The sequence below is a fragment of the Ceratotherium simum genome, chromosome 5, assembly GCF_057802395.1.
Source record: "Ceratotherium simum simum isolate JZ-2026a chromosome 5, ASM5780239v1, whole genome shotgun sequence".
NCBI lineage: Eukaryota > Metazoa > Chordata > Mammalia > Perissodactyla > Rhinocerotidae > Ceratotherium > Ceratotherium simum.
In genome coordinates this window covers 45,075,432-45,090,268 of record NC_141904.1, presented here as the reverse complement: position 1 = coordinate 45,090,268, position 14,837 = coordinate 45,075,432, and the positions used below count along the sequence as shown (strand labels likewise).

Here is a 14,837-nt window from a genome sequence, read left to right as displayed (position 1 = left end):
GTGGATGAAGGTAAGTCTAGAGGTGGGAGCTGGAGGGGAGGAAGGTGAGAGAATTTCTCAACGCTCTCAGCAGAAAGGGTTAGTGGGGACACCAGGAGAATGGAAGGTGAGGCTGAGCAAAGATAAATGAAAGGATGACTTAGAGCAGGGTTCAGGAAACTTAGAGGTCTAGAGAAGAAAAGTGATTTGTTTGAGGTTGCATTGCTGGTTACTGCTTAGGAATACGGCAGGAAGAGGAAGGGGGCTGGTCTGGAGAAGGAAACTGAAATGTATTGAGTGTCTATTATGTCCCAAGTACTGTTCTTGGTGTCTTATATAAGGTTATTTAGAACACACAAAGCAACCCTATAAGTTACTTATTAATATCCCCATTTTGTTGATGAAAAAGTTGAGGTTCCAAGAGGCTAAATGACTTGTTCAAGGTTACAGTGCTAATAAGCATTCAAGTCAGCATTCAAATCCACGTCTTTTCACTTTGTGCATGGTAGCAACCCTGGGGCCCCAGGACAGTCCCCTTTCCACTCCACACAATTTTTTCTCCTTGGTACTTGGTTAAGAAGAATGTTGCCACCCTGAATAGCAATAACAAATAATACTAAGTACATAAGTGGAAAAATTAATTCAAGACTAAAATATTTAAAGTATACTATTTTTGTTCACTACATAAACACACAAATCCTACTGCCACATTGGTTACTAATGAGAAAAATATTTTACATGGTTGAAACCAATGATATAAACGTAGGAGAGAGTAGGGCCAGCCTGGTGGCATAGTGGTTAAGTTGCGTGCTCCCATTGAGTGGCCCGGGGTTCGCGGTTCAGATCCCAGGCGCGGACCTATATACCACTCATCAAGCCATGCTGTGGCAGCCTCCCATATACAAAGTAGAGGAAGTCTGGCACACATGTTAGCTCAGGGACAATCCTCCTCACCAAAAAAACAAACAAAAAAAAAAATGTAGGAGACAGTGTAAACTAAAGAGATGAAAGATGCCTAATAGCTCCTTGCTTCTCTGCTGAAGTACTGGTTGTGAGCATCTTATATTTATGATTTTTATGCAAATCCTCTGTAACCAAAAGGCTTTTAAAAATGCAAAGCATACATACACACACAAGTGAAACTATCAATTGGGTTTATAGGTTAGCTAAATAGGACCTACAGGAATTATCAAAAAAATCCAGAAATATCATAATGATTAATATATATAACACTTACTATGTACCAGGCAATGTTGAGGTTTTATGCATAATTTAACCCTCTCAAGAGCCCTATTAGGTAGGTCTCATTATTGTACAAATAAAGAAACTGAGGCACAGAATGATTAAGTAACTTGCTCAATAACACATAGTAAACAGCAAAGCAAACTCCAGTCTGCAGTCTTAAACACTATTATACTGCCTCTCATAAAATTTAAACAGTGGTTGTGACTTTTCTCCCTCTGGAGAGTTTTGAGATTGCATTTTATTTTATTTATTTATTTACTTTTCCCCCAAAGCCCCAGTAGATAGTTGTATGTCATAGCTACACGTCCTTCTAGTTGCTGTATGTGGGACGCGGCCTCAGCATGGCCAGAGAAGCAGTGAGTCGGTGTGCGCCCGGGATCGGAACCCAGGCCGAGCAGCGGAGCGCGCACACTTAACCGCTAAGCCATGGGGCCGGCCCTCAGGCAAGTTTTAAATAAAACTTTAAAACACCTTATTAATGTGCTGGGAAGTTTGTTTTTGTTTAAAACAGTTTAAGTACTATTCCATTACTCTGCAAAGTGTTAAGGGTACAGAGTTGTAACATACTATGAGTAGCCCCTCAGGGCAGGCCTCTAACATGGGATTTTATGAGGGTCTGGACCCTAGCCAATTCTCCCTGGGAACAGGTCTGTGAAGACTACTGCTACTTCAAAGCAGCCATCCTTGTCTACGTGGTAGAGGGATGGCACTACTGCATGTAGCAGCCTTCCATATCCTTAAGACCCAGGATACGGCCTCAATGCAAAGTATAATGAACTACATACTAAAGAGTTTTTAATTTCCTGGCTGAGTAATATTGATATTCCCTTTCTAATCCACTCCACTACCAAGTACCTCAAATGTACTCTGTTCTTGTCAACATCCTGCTCCAAAATCTTCAAGGCCACCTAATACAATACTGCCCAAGTTCTTTAATTAGCACTTAAAGACCTCCCCAGTGTAGCTTAAGCCTACTTTCCATTATTCTCTGACTCTGCTTTAGTCACAAATTTCCTCACTCACTGTCCTCTATGCCAGAGCTACAATTTCATAGTCTCTATTCCTCTGCCCACTATTTCCTCTTTCTGGAACATTCTCCCAATTTATTTACATGCTAGTCATCCTTCAAAGCCCTCTCACTCAAGCCCCAATCCCAAGAAGGCTTCTTTGAAACTGTTCACTCACTATGATATCTACCTGAATTTCCATTCAAAGCACTTATAGCTGGTCTTTGATGTTTTTCTATACCTGTTCCTTTTACCTAATCAGATTATAAATTATTTCGAGGAAGGGGCTGAGCCTTAACTTCTGAGTCCACAGTGCCCGGCACAATATACATGTTCGGTAATCGCTGAAGGTGACTCTGAACTCTGGTTTTAAAATACTCGTAGATATTACCAATTCTCTCGAAAGGCTTAACATTTGTTTTAGGCAAAATTCCACATAGATCACCCAATATTTTTAAGAAAAACATCAAAAACAAGGTAACGCAGCTTTAAGCTGTGACTCGGCCTAAATAGCCATCTGAGTTTAGAAGCCCATTTTCCTTATAGTAGATATGATCATGTGTAGATAGCTACTTGGAACATGAGAAGTTACAGAAGCTCTCTAAAGAGGGAAAATTAGCAAAGGGCACAGATACTTCTTGTGCTGCCTTTCTTTCTATAAACTACAGTTAGGTTAATTTAATACATGAGAACCCAAATAACTTTTTAAAGTCTTCTACATCAACTATACTTTGAAATGACACAGAGTACGGAGAATGGAATAATACATGTTGTCTATTTGTTACCAGTTATAATGTCTGTATTATGAAAGACGTCATAGTTTGTCAGTTGTCACTGTTGTTTCTCGTAACATGATATAAAGTGTAGCAGAATAATCTCCATAAAAAAAATCTTCTGTATTGTTTCAGATATTTATCATCAACATTTACTAAGATTTTGGATTCTACATACTGATTAGAAAGGGATCATTTCTCACATAAATAGGGCAGGGTCAGAGTCTTCCCACACAACGCACGGCACAGGAATGTTTTAAGCAATAGCTAACACTTTTCATGACAGGCGGTGGGCTAACTCGACTTGTATTTCCTCATTAACCATCACTACGGCTAACCCCATTTTACAAATAAGGAAAGTGAAGTTTGAGAAGTAAAGCCCAAGGTCATGGCTAGTATGTGGCCAACGTGGGACTAGCACTCAGGTCTGCCTGACCCCAACTCTCATTCTCTGGAAATTAGCAAATTAGCTAACATTATTTCGGTTTGTATAAATCTCCTTCAGGAATGAATGTGCTGTGGTCACTGCTGCTGTTAGCCTTTGTATTTCCAGAATCAAGGGACTTAATGACCTCTGGTTCACCTTCATATTCAAGTCCGTCAGGCTCTTTTATGGTTTTAACTACCCTGAGTCCCTGATTATCCCTACTTATCTTTGAAGCCCTCCAGTTATTGCATCGGTCACGTCTTTTCTTCATTTAACGTGATTGGGCTCCTACTGAGCTCAACGTTCAAGGAGATACCAGCATCAACAGAAAAAATACGTGCCTTCAAGGAACTGAAACATACCACATCATCAAGATATGGGTTTTTTAATTTCTCACACATAGCATCAATGTCTCCTACATGTCTTACTAATAAGACAAGATTTTCAAAATCCTGAGCCCACGGCACTCAGTTCCCACCTATACGATAGAGCACCGGACGACCTGCCTCGTTTGGGGTTATATTAAGAGATTCTAATTTAGTCACAGATACGTTCCCTACCGCACAGTCGCTGATGCTTTGCCTCAATTCGCCAGAGTTACTGATGATCTACTCCACGAACAAATTAGGGGCTCTGTCCCCGGAAGTTCACTGTCACAAAGGGCCTCTGACGCTTCTTTCCTCACAGAAACCTCCCCGGTCTGGGTGAGGTCACGGCTCTAGCGACCCCGTGTTTCCAATTAATGGCCGCCCCCACTAAAGTGTAAGCTCCAAGGGCTCCACCGGAGGCCGACAGGGCACGTTCGTGACGGGTAACCGCCAGGGGCGCGGAACGGACCGAGCGCTCCGTCGCCCCACCGCCGTCGGCGCCCCTGAGGGCAGGAACGTGCTCCCACCTCACCCGCAGCCTTCCAAAGACTGGCCGCGGTCGTAACCCCTCATCCCCGGCCGCGCCAGGCCCGCGCTCAGGGACACGGCGTTCGCAGTGCTTGTTGCCGCTGCCCGAAGGTAAAAGGGCGGAAGACATCTGAGGTACGCTAGGACAAGTGCCAAACGCCAGAGCGCCCTCCCGCAACCATGGACGCCGGCCTCTGACCTCTGACGAGATCCCTACGCGAGAGATGGTTACGTGGAGACAAGCACGCGCGCGTCGCCCCAGCCAATCCGGGACTCGCTCCGGGCCGCCCCACCCACCGCGTACACGCACGTACTCACCCGGCCGGCACAGACCCCCGGGTGCTAGCCTCTGGCTCCTGATTGGCTAGGACCGGCTGTGGGCGGGACGGGGAGACACCGGCCGGCTGGAGCGCGCGGGCGGGGGCCAGAAACCGGTTGGAGGTTGAGAGATCGTGTTGTGGTTAGGTGAGGTGAGGGGTATTGGGAACCGGAGACACCCGACTGTGGGACGGGAAGAAGTGGGGCTGCGCTTGGGGCCGAGGGAGCCTTGGGAGGGTTGGGGGCCACCAGGTTGGGAGTGGAAGCGATGCATGGGATGAAGGGGGCGAGGTGTAGTTGACGGGGCGCAGGCCCGCCCTCGTGGTTCAGGAGAGGTTGGGGGTCCAAAGACAAAGCCTGACGCACGGTCGGGTGAGGGGATACGGCGCCAGCGAGGAGATGAAGCAGAAGCTTGTGGCGTGAATCGTTGCTGAGAGGGCGGACTCGCGGGTGGGGTAGTAATGAGAGGCCGGTGGAGGGGGCTGGGGCGACTTCCGGGAACCGGTAGCACGGATGGTACCCGGAGCGGGGAGCCTTCGTGAGAGCGGGGCCGACGAGGGGTTGGGAGGGCGAGCGCTCGGGCCGTGGAGTCCTGACAAGGTCACGGGAAGAGAGAGGGGAGGCAGCCTGAAAGGTTGAGGGGAGGGCGTAAAACCACACGACCTTCCCGTCGTGGGCTCCGTCTTCTCCCCGACCACGTGTTTCCTCCCACCCTTGGCGACCCTCCCCTACCCTAGGAAGGTGAGAAGGCCTCGGGCCCTGTGTAAAGCATCTGTGACAGAAAGTATCTGAAAAGTAAGCCAGCCGGTTAGAGCTTACAAAACATAGCCTGGCGTTAGAATTGGGAGCAGCCGCAATGATCCGGCAGTGTTACTCGCGTTTCCCTTGTATATTACCGGTGTGGGAGGCAACTCTTCGTCTTCAGGGGAAGCCCTACCGAGAGAATCGATGCTTCCGGAAGGAACCAGGCACTTTCGAGTATGACCGGTTTGGATGAAAAGGTCTGACATATTGAAGTGGTGCCAGGCCCCAGCATGACGAACATATTTGAGTCCTGTATACCATCGGTTCTCTTACTTCGTGTGCTCCAGAATCGCTTGAAGGGGGTTCTTAAAATATAGATTGCTTGGGCCCTGCCCCAGACCATTTGAATCAGAATCTCCAGGGTGGGGCCTTTCCAGCAGTTTTAAACAAGCTGACAGGTCACTGGTGCAAAATCAAAATTTGAAACCATCGTTGTTATGTAGTAGTTCCTGTGACGAAAATGACAGGCTGTGAAGATCCTTAGGTCTGTTACATCACCTGATGGTGGGCAGCTCATCTTCCCTTAGCCTCTTCTAGGTTCCCATGCGTTTGGAAAGGTCTTCAGTAGTATCTTACTAAGTCTACAGAATAATTCGTGTTTTCCAAACTGACTTTGAATATCTGGTTATTGGTGCCTCTTTTTGCACCTATTCAGCTTTCCGACTGATCTGAATCAATTGCCCTGGGTGGATGAGAAAATGATAATGAAGGAAAATCTAGAAGTGGTGCTAGTGAAAAAAAGTCCTTTCAAATCACAGTTGAAGTTGTTAGATGAGCTAAGTCACTGGGGAAGAAGGTTCCATTTAATTTTAGGCATGACTTACATACTTTTTACAATTCAAAGAAAGATGTGGGCTTCTGTTAAGGAATGGATTTCAATATTTTTCAGATTAAATATATACCGGCATCATAATACTGATGATTTGGCAATATATTGTCAATCAAAAGAACCCTAGATTGTGTATCAGGAGAGCTGAGTTCTAATCCTACCCTGCTAGAGATGTAGTCATGGTGTTGAGCAATTCATATAACCCTTCATAACCCTTTTTCCATCTGTAAAATAAGGCTGTTGGCATGGATTAATCATCTGGGTTGTTATTTTCAAATTATATGATTTGTAGTTATTTACCGTGATACTTTTAAAAGTTAACCGTTTTCCTTTTTTTTTTGTGAGGAAGATCAGCCCTGAGCTAACATCCATGCTAATCCTCCTCTTTTTGCTGAGGAAGACCGGCTCTGAGCTAACATCTATTGCCAATCCTCCTCCTTTTTTTTTTCCCTTTTTCTCCCCAAAGCCCCCGTAGATAGTTGTATGTCATAGTTGCACATCCTTCTAGTTGCTGTATGTGGGACGCGGCCTCAGCATGGCCCGAGAAGCAGTGCGTCGGTGCGCGCCCGGGATCCGAACCCGGGTTGCCAGTAGCGGAGCGCGCGCACTTAACCGCTAAGCCACGGGGCTGGCCCAAAAGTTAACCGTTTTCAATTTAGGTGGCTGTAAATCATGAATACTTGGGAAACTTCTAGGTGGTAATTAAAAAGAGAATTATCAAAATCTTATATTCAGGGAGTATTATAAATACATACTATGTTAGAATTTATACGATGATATAAAAATATAATTTGAACTATACAATAACAACTCTGATGTAAGTGTTGGATTTTTTTTTTTTTTTTGGTGAGGAAGTCTGCCTCTGAGCTAACATCCATTGCCAATCCTCTTTTTGCTGAGGAAGATTAGCTCTGAGCTAACATCTGTGCCCGTCTTTCTCTATTTTGTATATGGGAGGCTGCCACAGCATGGGTTGATGAGTGGTGTGTCTATCTGCCTGGGATTCAAACCTTCGAACCCTGGGCCGGCAAAGTGGAGCGCGTGAACTTAACCATTATGCCACTGGGCCGGCCCCTAAGTGTTGGATTTTAATATTTCTCCTTATTAATGTTATCCTGAAATGTATACACAAGGTGTCTTGCATCAGAGATAGATTATCGTTAGTCACTTAAAGCAAATAATGACCACATGGTTGCCCCACACCCTGATTCTTATCCCAGGGACTACTTTCTGAAAATGTGCTACCCATACAATGTGCTACCCATACAAACTTCAGAGTCTGTATCATAGGTAAGGAATGAAGATGAATGGATTTTCTTCTATTATATACAAAAGAGAGACAGCCATCCCCCGCCCTCCTGAAAGGAGAGGGGAAAAAAAACTTTTGCTGCATTGACCTGTTGGGCAATTATAGTGATCCAGATTAGAGGAAAACTACCAACTTTCTTGCTTTTAAAGACAGTTCCCAAATGACTTCATAGTTGAGGAATAATTCAGGCAAAGGAAGAAAACATGCTTTCATGTTGCAAAAGAAGGTGCTAGTTTTTAAAAGTGGATTGTGGTATATAATAGTTTTGTTTCTTGTGATTGCAAGGAACCAAGACCTACTCTGGTTCTCATTTCTTTCTTAGATACGATATGAGAATTAAAAAAGAAATAAGCACTTAGGTACATAGAGTTGGACATTTTTCTTACTGACTGATTCAACTCTACAAATGTGTATAATTGTTATTGTTTTCACTAAATATTCCTAAATAAATTACCTGAGAATAATTCTAATTGCTGAAAAATATTACTTTTAAATTTATTCAACTAACATTTTGTGGTGTGCTTACTACATGGCAAAGCATCATGCCAGGCAATGGAGATAGATACAAGAGGGCAGGTGTAGCCTCTTGGCTTGAAGGATTCTAGCAAGAGAAACCATTAAACGGGCATTTATAAGAAAGAGTTATTATAGAGAAAGCATGAGGTCTTATGCGACTGCATAACCAAAGCACTTATTATAAACTTAGAGTGTCAAAGAAGACTTTCCAGAGGTCAATTAAGATAAAAACCTGAAAAATGGGAGAATTAGCCAGGAAAGAGAGTATCTGAAAGGAGATGGAAAGGGAAGAAAAGTGTCAGGCAGAGGAATCAGCTTGTGCAAAGGCTTGGAGATATAGAGAGCATCTATAAGAAGTTTAATGTAATTAGAATGTGGGGTTGCCGAGGGAGGTGGATGGAGGATTTGTGATAAAACAGTTACGCTTTTTTTGCTTTTTTTTTTTTTTTTTGGTGAGGAAGATCAGCCCTGAGCTAACATCCATGCCAATCCTCCTCCTTTTGCTGAGGAAGGCTGGCCCTGAGCTAACATCCGTGCCCATCTTCCTCTACTTTATATGGGATGCTGCCACAGCATGGCCTAACAAGCAATGCGTCAGTGCGGCCCAGGATCTGAACCTGGGCCGCCAGCAGTGGAGCGCGCGCGCTTATCCACTACGCCACGGGGCCGGCCCCAGAACAGTTATACCTTTGAGAAATTTGATTAGTTATGAAGGCAGCTAGTAAACATATACTAGCCTAAAATAAATACAATCTTGAATCTTTCCATCTAGTCCATTTATGTCGTTTCTTGAAGGCCAATCTCAAACATTTCTCTGTGAAACTTGCCAAACCCCCGATGAGCTAAAAGACCTCACACTTTAAATTCGGTTCTCATTCTCTCTCTTATGCTATTGGCAAGTAATAACACTCTGTCCTGTCTCTTTTTAAAAAAAACTTAATTTTTGAACCATAAATTATTTCAGTGTTTATTTTATCTCTTCAAATATATAATGAGCATCCTGAACCTTGAGCTTGTTGAACTTTGTATATAATAAAGCTCATAAGTAGGGGTTTATTCAATTAGCAGATAATGGAGTACAAAAAAAGAAGAGGAAGTCTAGTTCTAATCTGAGTTTTGTCCTATCTAGCTGTGTGATACTGTACAACTCCTTTGGATTAAGGTTGTCTTCTCTGTCAGTTGACAGAATTGGACTCTTCCCAATGGGGATGGGGCCCTGGAGGAATGATTTCACTTTTCAAACTAAGCACTAAGCCCCACCTCTAGAGCTGGATTTTCTTTGAGGGCCTTAACTACTACTAACACCCCTTGAATAGCAAAGTGTTGAATGAGAGCTATTATTATCTAAAGGAATACGATGCATGTGAAAAACCCAGAAGTGAAGGTAAGATTTTGTACAAGTAGTGAGATGGGCAGTTGACTTTTGAGTTTATTGTAATTGACACTAATTAGAGGCTTGTGCACTTATTATATACTATGACTCCCTTATTTTATCTGTGGGTGAAGTTTACAGGCAGTTCACATCAGCTCAGTGAAGAAGTATTATACATAAAGTTAACTGTGACTAAGGTGAAATTGAATTTGTTATTACCTCATTGTGATGAAACGCCCATTAGCTTCCGTGTAAAAGAAGGTGACTGAAAAGGGAGAATGGACCTTTGATCCCTCTAGTAATGGAAATGAATCTTTTTTTTTTTCTGTCACCTTATTCATATAATCAGTCTGGTGTTTTGCATTTTTTGGTACCACCTAAAGGAATAAGATTGTAAAAGAAGGTAAAGAATTTTCAGAGGGAAGCCCAGGAAATATAAGATATGTAAAGGAAGATACATCTGAAGCTTAGGAGGTATTCATTCATTAAGAAGACCCTGTTTTTTGCTGCAGTGATGTTAAAAATGATAACCCTAAGTCATAAAAAAACTAAAAAGCTATATTATATTCAATTGAACATAAATTATGTTTAAAAGGAAGCATTTCTAGCAATAGTATTTAAAATAAGTTTTGTCCTTAAAAAGAGTAAATACTGAGTCAAGTAGAAAGTTTGTATATTCAGAATAACTGTAATCTTTTCCCCCAAAACAGCCACCATCAATAAGAGAGATGAGTGTAATAGGTTGGAAACTATTCGGAGGTAAGAACTGAAGCCAGGTAGCACGTGAGAGTAAATAAGTCAGGTATAATTGAAAGCAATAAAGACTACACTTACCTACACTTAAAAGTGCTTAGTAGAATTTTCACCATGATACTGAAGAGGCAATAAGGAGTATCAGTTTGGTTTGAGTAATTTAAAGTTGTCAAGTTGAAGTCGATTAAGGATGAAGGTAGCCGGAAAATTCATAGCTACTATTTTAATTGACAAAAGTAATTTCAATTAAAAAAATTTTTTTACCCTTGGGGCTGGCCTGGTGGCATGGTGGTTAAGTTCATATGCTCTGCTTCAGTGGCCTGGGGTTCACGGGTTCGGATCCCAGGCATGGACCTACGCACTGCTTATCAAGCCATGCTGTGGCAGGCATCCCACATATAAAGTAGAGGAACATGGGCACGAATGTTAGCCCAGGGCCAGTCTTCCTCACCAAAAAGAGAAGGATTGGCAACAGATGTTAGCTCACGGCTAATCTTCCTCACACACACACACAAAATTTTTACCATTATTAACAATGTGGTACTAAAAAGGAATTGATTGTATGGGGAAAACATCAAAACAGTTGAGGGAATAAATACATACAACCCTCCCTAAAGATGGCTATGGATAAAAAATACAGTTAATTTCTAAAAATGTTTTTTTAAGTTCATGAATAACATATATCAGGTTTTTATGGAAACTAGGATTATTTTTAAGTACATCCACTCATTTAATGTTACTGGATGCTTTTAACTGCAGAACCTCATGGAAATTTCTCTTCCAGGAAGATTCTTCAGTCACTATGTCAACTGACACAGATGTTTCTCTTTCTTCATATGATGAAGATCAGGGATCTAAACTTATCCGAAAAGCTAGAGAGGCACCGTTTGTCCCCATTGGTAAGTTTGACATTGGTGTTCTAATGATGTGTTGTAAGCTTTAACACAATAGAAGTGTGGTCAACTCGTTCATCAAGCACATCCTAAAAGCATTTATTTTCAAATATTTTTTCATATGTTGTTCAGATATGCTCAGATTGGCATGATATAACTCATTATGAAAATTCTTCTTTATGTATTCAGACTTATTGTTTTATCGACTCTTATTTCAGTGACTGTGTTGGGGGACCCCAAGATCACCCTTGGTCTCAATGATTTCCTAGAAGGGCTCACAAGACTCAAAAAAGCTGTTATACTCACAGTTATCATTTATTACAGTCTCTGCTGTATTAACTGATTCCCTTTGGGGAGGGAAGTAGGACTGAGAGGAAGAGTTCCCCTGGCACTCTTAAAGGAATTTATCTGCTGGCTCCACAAGCCCACATTTTGAAGATGATCTTAACTTTCTGGATCTGCTACTGTTTGCTACCAATTACGGATTTTTGGTTGTAGGGGGAAATATTAAAAACTCAGTTTGTATTCTAGCTAATCAGTGGTCTCATAAAGCATCCTTATAAAAATAGAAAGTACATTGGTTGATGGTAAAATCGTCTTGGTTCCCTACCTCCATGCATCTGACATACTTGTGACTATTTGTTTCACAGGAATGGCGGGCTTTGCAGCAATTGTTGCATATGGATTATATAAATTGAAGAGCAGGGGAAATACTAAAATGTCTGTTCACCTGATCCACATGCGCGTGGCAGCCCAAGGCTTTGTTGTGGGAGCAATGACCCTTGGTAGGTTCCTACGAGAAATTTTCAGATTTGTGGTTCCCCATTAATGAATTGATTTCTTGGTAAATAAAACAAGGTAGATACTTGTGGCTGATTTTGAAACAGTTTGCAAATATCACTTATATTCATTTTCATGTAAAAATTTAGTTCTACTAAAATTTACATAGTTTTACTGTCTATATCTTACTAAGGCTTTAAAGGAAGAAAAGACAATCCTGTCCATCACTAAGTTTATAATTTCATTGAAGAGTCTAGACATGCAAATAGGGTTGGTAGTAAGATCCATTATCTAGAAGAGACATGATTGCTATTTTGTTCAGTATTTGAAGGTAGAAATGATTTTCTAAATGTAGGTATTACATGCTTTTATTGGATTTTATAATTCATTGTCTTTATCTGGTATTATGTAGTAAGAGTAACTCCTTTTAAAGTTGCCAGATAGGGGCCGGCCCAGTGGTGTAGTGCTTAAGTTGGTGGGCTGTGCTTCAGCGGCCCAGGGTTCGCAGGTTCGGATCCCAGGCACGGACCTACACGCCGTTTATCAAGCCATGCCGTGGCAGGCATCCCACATATAAAAAGTAGAGGAAGGTGGGCACGGATGTTAGCCCAGGGCCAATCTTCCTTAGCAAAAAAAAAAAAAAACCCAAGTTGCCAGATAAATATTGATTGTTCTTTAAAGCAAATATGTTAACAATCTGAGCTGTTCATACTAGCCTAGAGCTACTTGGGAAACTGTTTAAAAAAAATTTTAGAAGTTTAAATTATTTAAGAAGACAAGAGTATAAGCAGCCTAGGGTCTTGTTCCCCTTGTAAATATTGCATGCTAGCAAAGGTGCTACTTTTAGCTATTTTATGAACTGTTTTTAATTTTCTTAATATTGAGGAAAATATTTAAATGCTAACTAGCATTCTTTTCCTTTAGGTATGGGCTATTCCTTGTATCAAGAATTCTGGGCAAAACCAAAACCTTAGAAGAAGAGATGCTGTCGTGGTCTTATTGGTGGTGCTTGCTTTAGTTAGACGTCTCATATTGAGGTTATATGTTTATGTTGAAAATAAATCATTTGAGGGGTCAGATAAGAACATGGTAATTTGATATTGGCTTCCTTTCTTGCAGGCTTGATTTGCCTGGTGACCAAATTACTAGTGACTAGCTCACTAACTAGGTCATTCAGGGGAGTCAAATTAGCACAAAAGAAACGTGTCACTTTTAAATGTACTTGATAGTGGTAAAATGTCCACCTTCTTAAACTCTTCTGATGAAATTAGTTGTAAAGAAGACAACATGCCAATCCTGAGGTTCTCCCAGTTGCTGCAGAACATCACATGCTTTGATGTTAGGTAGGAATCCTCTTTACCCCAGTTAATTTAACTTTTTTCTGCCTGCCTTGTGGACTGATTGAGTGCTTTGGTTTTTAGGGCTGATTGGCTATTGAAGAACCCTTTTAGAATAGTGCGTGAAATATAACATTATAAGCCTCCCCACAACTGCCAATGTGTGTGTGTGTTTTTAAACCAAACCTAAAAAGCTGATAACAGAGCTGCTTAGAAATAGTATTTATTTCACAATCAGACACGTAAACATAAGAGTAACTTAATTATGGATCCCAGTTTAGCTCTTTTGTAATTGCAGAGTTATATATATATATATTTTTTTTTTTTTTTTGTGAGGAGATCAGCCCTGTGCTAACATCCGCCAATCCTCCTCTTTTTTTGCTGAGGAAGATGGCCCTGGGCTAACATCTGTGCCCATCTTCCTCCACTTTTTATGGGACGCCGCCACAGCATGGCTTGCCAAGCAGTGCGTCGGTGTGCGCCCGGGATCCGAACCAGCGAACCCCGGGCCGCCGCAGTGGAGCGCGCGCACCCAACTGCTTGCGCCACCGGGCCGGCCCCTGCAGAGTTATATTTTTGCTGCTGTTATATTAGAATAATTTTTAAATGTCATCTTGAAGTAGAAATATGTATTTTCAGTGCTAGTGCACAAGTAAATGAAAAACCCTTTTTAAATGTGTGCAGTATGTTTCATTTCTCTGTAAGGATCATAAATGTTAAACTCAACAAATTACCTATAATGAAAGTGATTAATGATTTATGAGCAAGCTGGTTTGGTCAGATATTATACACAAATTTTGGTATACTACAGAATGCTTTATTGCACTTGTAAAATTCTCTTGTCTAACCCGAATTTACATTCCATGGTGATAACATGGTAAATGTGGTGTTATTAAAGATAAGTGAACACATCGAATGTCTTGTATTTATTTCAGTTTGGAAAAACAAAACATTCTTCAAAGTAGCACAAAAATTAAGTTCTAAGAAAAGCAAGAGAACGTTTTGTAGCTTTGGTAGGAACCACAGTTCAAGAATGTTCAAATAGGAATGATGGCTAACATTTATTGAGCATTTACCGTGTACCACACACTGCCCTAAGCACTTTTCATGTATAATATCATTTAAGTTTCCTAAAAACTGTTAGAGGTAGGAAATATGATCCTCATTTCGCAGAGGAGGGGACTGAGGCACGAACAGTTCAACTACCCCAAGGTCACATAGCTAGAGAAGATTATAGGTTTGAGACTGGACCTGGGCAGTCAAGTGGTAGAGCCCAACAGATTAGTTAGAGACTTAAAATGTTGACATTGTGAAATTAATGCTGGAGTAGCAGCAGTGATCATAAATTTATTAGACAAAAGGTCTTGACTCACCACAGACTGTATAACCTGGACCAAATCAGGGTTTTCTCAGTCTTTTTCCTAGCTATGAAATGAGAAATTGGTCTAGGAATTGCTGTGGTCCTATCTAGCTTATAAATCATGATATGGGTCCATGAGAAAGTGCCTTAAAAATAGTATAAGCTATTACTAGGAACTGTTTTCTCAGCTTCCAATAGACGTAAGAAATGCTTGTAGGCGTTCTAACAGTTGTTTTATG

General features: G+C 41.6%; 1 protein-coding gene across 1 annotated transcript; it reads left to right on the top strand.

The window, feature by feature from the left end:
• Positions 1-4,723: 4,723 nt before the first annotated feature.
• On the top strand, positions 4,724-14,149 carry HIGD1A (HIG1 hypoxia inducible domain family member 1A). The gene is made up of 4 exons (XM_087430803.1): positions 4,724-4,792; positions 11,013-11,127; positions 11,772-11,906; positions 12,826-14,149. Exons 2-4 carry the CDS (start codon positions 11,031-11,033, stop codon positions 12,873-12,875), a joined length of 282 nt encoding a protein of 93 aa, XP_087286929.1. The 5' UTR covers positions 4,724-4,792; positions 11,013-11,030; the 3' UTR covers positions 12,876-14,149.
• Positions 14,150-14,837: the final 688 nt, after the last annotated feature.

Excerpts from the sequence above, each read along its gene's own strand:
- HIGD1A (XM_087430803.1), top strand. The coding sequence starts at position 11,031 with ATGTCAACTGACACAGATGTTTCTCTTTCTTCATATGATGAAGATCAG. Across the intron at positions 11,128-11,771 it reads GGCACCGTTTGTCCCCATTG|GAATGGCGGGCTTTGCAGCA; the intron begins GTAAGTTTGACA and ends TTTGTTTCACAG. Across the intron at positions 11,907-12,825 it reads TGTGGGAGCAATGACCCTTG|GTATGGGCTATTCCTTGTAT; the intron begins GTAGGTTCCTAC and ends CTTTTCCTTTAG.